This window comes from Mustela nivalis (genome assembly GCF_964662115.1).
Source record: "Mustela nivalis genome assembly, chromosome: 9".
In the NCBI taxonomy this organism is placed as follows: domain Eukaryota; kingdom Metazoa; phylum Chordata; class Mammalia; order Carnivora; family Mustelidae; genus Mustela; species Mustela nivalis.
The window spans coordinates 79,447,370-79,453,806 of record NC_139028.1 but is presented as its reverse complement, the minus strand read 5'-3'; the positions used below and the strand labels follow the sequence as shown (position 1 = coordinate 79,453,806).

Here is a 6,437-nt window from a genome sequence, read left to right as displayed (position 1 = left end):
GCCTTCGGTTCAGGTCATGATCCCAGGGTCCTGAGATGGAACCCAGCATTGAGCTCCCTGCTCGACAGGGAATCTGCTTCTCCCTCTACCTGCTGCTCCCCACCCCGCCCCAAACATGTGCACTCCCTCTCTCTCTCTGACAAACAAATAAATAAAATCTTAAAAAAAAAAAATGTGAGCTACTCAGAGTCAAAAATCACAAAGACAGAAAGTAAAAAAACACTGCGTGAAAGTAATAGAAGACATAATGGGCAGTAAAATCAGACATACATAGACTTCAGCACTGGAATTATTGGAGAAGTATAATATGGCCATGTCAAATAAGGTTAAAGATATAAAAGAGAGAATTGACAGTGTGAGGCAGCAATAAGAGATAAATCTCAAGTAGAACTTCTAGAAATTAGGGATGCCTGGGTGGCTCAGTTGGTTAAGCAACTGCCTTTGGCTCAGGTCATGATCCTAGGGTCTTGGGATTAAGTCCCACATCGAGCTTCTTGCTCAGCGGGGAGCCTGCTTCTCCTTCTGCGTCTGCCCCTCTCCCTGCTTGTGCACTCTCTCTCTCTCTAACAGATAAATAAATAAATAAATCTTTTTAAAAAAAAACTTCTAGAAATTAATACCATAAAAAGTAAATTTAAAATTCAGTGGATGATGCAACAGATTAGAAACGGTGCAAAAGAGACTAGTCACCTAGAAGGTACATCTATAGAAATTAACCAGAAAGCTAACCAGGACACAAAGAGATGGAAAATAAGAAAGAATTTAAATGATATGGAAAAATAGGAAAAGAAACTTTAATGTATATTGAATTAAACTTCTGGAAAGAGATAGTAAAAAAAAATCATGGTAAGAATTAGCAAGTATATAGGACTTACTATGAGTTCCTATTCTAAGCTGTTACATAATTAATCCATTAATCTTCATAATAAAGCTATAATTTTGGATCAATGAATAAGTGAGTAAAAAAGTTTTTCTGATTGTTTTCACAGTGAAGTTTTTAAAGGTGGTGGCAAGAAACTCAATTTGGCATGGGCACATGAGAGGAAGTCATAGGAGCTAGGCCAAAAATGTTAGCTATCTCTAGCTGATCTGAAAATAAGCTAGCTAACAAATATCGTGATGTAGAGGGAGAACGGTGACCATGTGTGCAGTGCACTAAATTCCCTATCTTTTATAAGGGAACTCAATATTTCTTGCTGTTGTTATTGACAAATCAAAAGCAGAACTGTAGTGTTATTATACAAAGAAATAATATTAGCATCTGGAAGAATTTAGAATGGAAACTGGAAGTACTGGTTGCTATTGAGAAATGAGAGTAGGAGAGACCTCGTTTTTCACTTTATACACCCTGGCATCATTTGAAGTAAAACTAATGTGCACAAAATGCTTCTGTGATTAAATTTTAAAAGATTAAGTGAGCCAAGACATGCAGGGCCTTGAACATCAAGCCAGATTGTGATGTCAAGCCAACAATTCTTTAGCTATGGAAGCTCACACAGCTTGGTGGATGGTTTATTGCCCAGGTTTACAGAGAGTGGCAAAAGGCCCTAGGACAGCCATTCCTCACAGGGAGGGGGACCGGATAGGGTAGAACAGGGAGAGGCCAAGATAAGTGACTGGAGTCAGGGCACATGAAAACATCTCGTGAAGTTTCTTGCTTGACACATCTCCAGGATTTCATTTGCTGGTGCCCTTTGGGCAGGAAATCACAGGGGCTGTCCAACATCTTGATAAGCCTCAGGCAGTCACCAGATTCCACGCCTGTGGCCTTGGACCCCTTGCCACCCACAGAGTAGAGAAGTCCTCTCTGCTATTTCTCAATCTCAGGAAAGCTCTTCCTTTCCTAGTTTCTACCCCCAGCAAGAAGAATGGTGCTCAGGTAAGCGTTTGATCAAGAACTATCTTCTTTCAGAGACAGTTCCATTTTCTTCCTCTTAATCCGCTTGCTTGTGAATTCATTTTAAGGGGGGGGGAGGCGGGGCGTGCCGGAAGCCGGGGTACCCCACTGCAAATGGGGAGACATGAAACTTCCTCATGGAGCCTTTGGGTGCTGGTGACTTGGACTGTGGGAGAGCCAAACGGTCCCCACCAGGCTCTTGTGACTTTTCTCCTGTCTCCTTATACTCCCTCTTTCTCTCCAGTCAAATCTGCAACCATGGAGAGACGTATTGTGCTCAGGGACCAAGGCGGCATCCTACCACGACATTCCAAAGCTAAATTGTTTTAATAACATCAGGTTTCACAGATTTTCTTGCTGTTCAAAAGTTGGGTTTTTTCCCCCTTTGTACCCTTGTATCTGACATTGTCCTAACAGAAAATACAGGGCCCGAACAGGTACAGGTAATGGAGGAGAGTAATGAAAGGACAGGTCACACGGGTATGGGCAGGGCTAAAGGAAATCTTTAAAGGACGCTAACTGAAGACCCCAAAGACAAGGACTGAAAGGGAAAGGGAAGAAGTTACCAGAACTCAGGAGAGCTGTGGGTATAGGAAAGGACCACCAGACAGGGGCGCAGTCCTTAGACAGAGTAACATGCCCACTGCTAATTCACAGCCTGGCAGAGAGTCAGAAAGTCACAAACCCCCAATCACCCTCCTCCCAAACCCCAGCTCCTGTCCGTGTCTCGCTTTCACTAAAAGCAACCAGAAGCCAGAGAAAGGGGGAAACCTTTGAAGAGGATGATGAAGACACCCAGAGGAGGGTAGAAAAGATGGAAATGAGATTTGATGGCAAATGGAGAAAATCCATTTCTCTCTCTCTCTTTTTTTAAGATGCTATTTATTTGAGAGAAAGAGAGAGAGAATGAGTTGGGGGAAGGACAAGTTGGGGGAAGGACAGAGGGAGAAGCAGACTCCCCACTGAGCAGGGAGCCCAACGAAGGGCTCGATCCCAGGACACTGAGATCACGTCCTGAGCCGAAGGCAGCTGTTTAACTGACTGAGCCCCCTAGGGACCCCCAAACCCATCTCCTCTGATAGCCTTCTCACCGTTGGTATTTCCTGGGACTTTCTCTCTCTGTGTGATTGGATCAATTTCTCATGGTACTCCTCAAGATGTATTTGACTGTCTGCAGCTTTCTATCTGCTGTCACTCTTTCAGAATAGTCTCTCATTATCATCATAAATGCCTTGAGAATGGGGGCACCTGAGTGGTTTGGTTGGTTAAGCGCCTGCCTTCAGCTCAGGTCATGATCCAAGGGTCCTGGATGCAGCCCTGTGTCCTCCCTGCTCAGCGGAGAGCCTGCTTCTCCTTCTCCCTCTGACCGCCCCCCCTTGCTTGTGTGCACTCTCTCTTTTTCTCTCTCAAATAAATAAATAAAGTCTTTTTTTTTAAGATTTTATTTATTTATTTGACAGAGAGAGATCACAAGTAGGCAGAGAGGCAGGCAGAGAGAGAGAAGAGGAGGAAGCAGACTCCCTGCCGAGCAGAGAGCCCGATGCGGGACTCGATCCCAGGACCCTGAGATCATGACCTGAGCCGAAGGCAGCGGCTTAACCCACTGAGCCACCCAGGCGCCCTAAATAAAGTCTTTTTAAAAAAAAATAAGTGCTTTGAGAATGGGATGTAGTTTTGTGAGAGGTTTTTGTTTTTTTTAAGGTGGGGTACACACATACTTGTAAATATTTTAAGTTTATTATTTTGACTGCTCTAGAAAGAAAGCCATTGTAAGAGTGACTTAGACTGTGTCCCTCGCAATAGAGTAGACATTAGGGGGACACACTAATGCCCAGGAGAAAAGTATCTCCTGTCCTCATAAAGCCGACACGCTGGGACATTTCTGGCCAAGAGGTTTGTCCATACTCATACCAGTCATTGCGACAGGTCACATTCTCTTCGTGACCTTAAATCATGAATTCCCTCATGGTAGATGGACCACCTTTAGTCACTGAGATTGTCCAAAGGTCATGGCAGGGTCTTCCAACTTCCTGGCCCCTAAGAGGAATTCTCAGTCCCAGGAGAAGGAATCCCGAGCTCAGGGTCCTGCTGTCACCACACATAACCTGTACAGACTTTTTTCCTATTGCCTCCTACAGACCTGACATGGTCTGGGAGGTTAAGAAGAGGTGTGTGAACCCTGGAATATTCCCACCTTAGTATAAGGTCGGTGTTGCTATAGAGAGAATCCAAGCGTTAGCATCAGAGACAACTGGTCTGAATCCAGGTTCCAGAACTCCAAAGCAGTGCAGTGTTTGGTGAGTATCTTAACCTTTGCAAGCCTCCTTTTCCCTCCTCCGTAACATGGACACAGTAATAATCCCCCAGTAGCAGGCTGGCCCTGAGGACGAGTGAGCCTCCAGCAGGTGCTCCGTCTTGTTTGTGTTCCCAGGAATACCAGCGGAGGGTTTCTGAGCCTGGATCCCACCGCCCCAGCCTGGGAGAGCACACTCGCGCCGGTGAATGGAAGTGACCACGCCTTTCTACAGACTTTCCCTTTGGGGATCCTGATCGTGTCCTTGCTGAGCCTGGCCTTTGCCCTCGGTGGGCTGGTGGGAAACCTGATCGTGCTGTGGCTCCTGGGCTTCCGCGTGCGGAGGAACACCTTCTCCGTCTACATCCTCAACCTGGCAGGAGCCGACTTCCTCTTCCTCTCCTTCCAGGTTGTCTATATCCTGGTGACGCTTGTCAACTCCCATTCCGTGTCCCTTTCCATCCCCAGGTTTTTCGTCTTCGCGTGGACCTTTGCCTACATCGCAAGCCTGAGCCTTCTCAGTGCTATTAGCACAGAGCGGTGCCTGTCAGTCCTGTGTCCCATCTGGTACCGCTGCCACCGCCCAAGACACACATCAGCTATGACGTGCGCCCTGCTCTGGGCCCTCTCCTTGCTGCTGAGCATCCTGGAAGGGGAGTACTGTGGCTTCCTGTTTCGGGGTTTCAATGACAATTGGTGTCGGGCGTTTGATTTCATTGCTGCCACCTGGCTAATTCTCTTATTTATGCTTCTCTCTGGGTCCAGCCTGGCCCTGCTCAGCCGATCGCTGTGTGGCCGCCATCGGCTGCGGCTGACCAGGCTGTATGCCACCGTGGCGCTCACGGTGCTGGTCTTCCTCCTCTGTGGCCTGCCCTTTGGCATCCACTGGTTCCTCTTACACTGGATTCTGGTACAGTCCTCGGATACAGTCCTCAAGCATCTTTATCTGGTTTCTGTTCTCCTGTCCTGCATCAACAGCTGTGCCAACCCCATCATTTACTTCTTCGTTGGCTCCTGTAGACAGCGGTGGGCTCAGCGGCACAGGACCCTCAGGATGGTCCTCCAGAGGGCTCTGCAGGATGTATCAGGAGGGGATGAGAGTGAAGCCAGACTTCCTCAGGAAACTCTGGGGATGGCCGGAAGAAGTGTGGTGTTCTGAGTCAGTCTGTCTCCCTCAGACAAATGTGCCTTTGAGAGCCAACTCTCTCCCCAACAGTTTGGGAGGTTTTCTTGACTTCTCTCAGCCTCTGGGTGCCCTGGTCTTAAAGCCTTCAAGTTTTAAGATAAAGCTGAAGGTTGAGATAACAATCCTCCTCGTGAGGACTGAGACAGAGCCTGTCAGGCAGACACTGAAGTCCAGTGCCCCAAGGACAGCCTCCCCCAGGACCTTCACACCATCCCCAGCTTTGCCAACTCTCAGGTCCCCTTCTGAAGAGTCCACCTTCAACAGAGGCTGAACGAGATACAGGAAAAGTCGACATTTTCTTTGGTCACTGCGCTCAAAAGGGACTAGAAGAACATTCCCTCACAACCTTCTATGGTCACCCTCCTGCCATCTGTCTCCATAAAATTAAAATAATTGGAGTGCTGTCTAGTCCCAAAGAGCTATCGTCTTTGATTTTGGAAGGCCCTGGAATATCTCCCTAACTTAATGGATGTCTGTTGAATAAATGACTTAATGAATAAATATACTTAATGAATAAATAAATGATAAATTTTTACACCAAGCCTGTACTAAATGTCCATTTACCAGATTCAAGTCACCATCTGTTTCTTTCTGTCACCATTGTCAGTTTGTGCAAGCACAAAGTTGAGTTTTATAACTGGGCAAATCGAAGTCAAAGCGTGCTTAAGGTCTGAGGTAGGTCGTCTTACTGTAACTTCCTGTCCCTTGCCCTCCAGAGGAACCCCATGTATGTACCTTCTCATTCCCGTCTCTGTGCCTCTGCCTGGCTCTCCCTCTCTGGAGCTCTCTGATCCTTCGTGGCATATTTCCTTTTTTTTTTTTTTTTTAAGATTTTATTTATGTATTTGAGAGACAGAGAGAGCAGAGCAAGAGAGAGAGAGAGAAAGAGAGCGTGAGTGCATGAGCTGGGGGGAGGGAGAAGCAGACTCCTGGCTGAGCAGTGAGCCTGATGTGGGGCCTGTGGGGCTTGATCCCAGGACCCTGGGATCATGACCTGAGCCAAAGGCAGACTCTTAACCAACTGAGCCACCCCCTTTATGGCACATTTCCAATGTGTCTTA

The 6,437-nt window shown here is 46.9% G+C and overlaps 1 protein-coding gene across 1 annotated transcript; it reads left to right on the top strand.

The window, feature by feature from the left end:
* Positions 1-1,868: 1,868 nt before the first annotated feature.
* On the top strand, positions 1,869-5,827 carry MRGPRX2 (MAS related GPR family member X2; the record flags this gene model as incomplete). Its single annotated transcript, XM_082682396.1, has 2 exons — positions 1,869-1,879; positions 4,329-5,827. 2 exons carry the CDS (start codon positions 1,869-1,871, stop codon positions 5,347-5,349), a joined length of 1,032 nt encoding a protein of 343 aa, XP_082538522.1. The 3' UTR covers positions 5,350-5,827.
* Between the last annotated feature and the right edge of the window lie 610 nt (positions 5,828-6,437).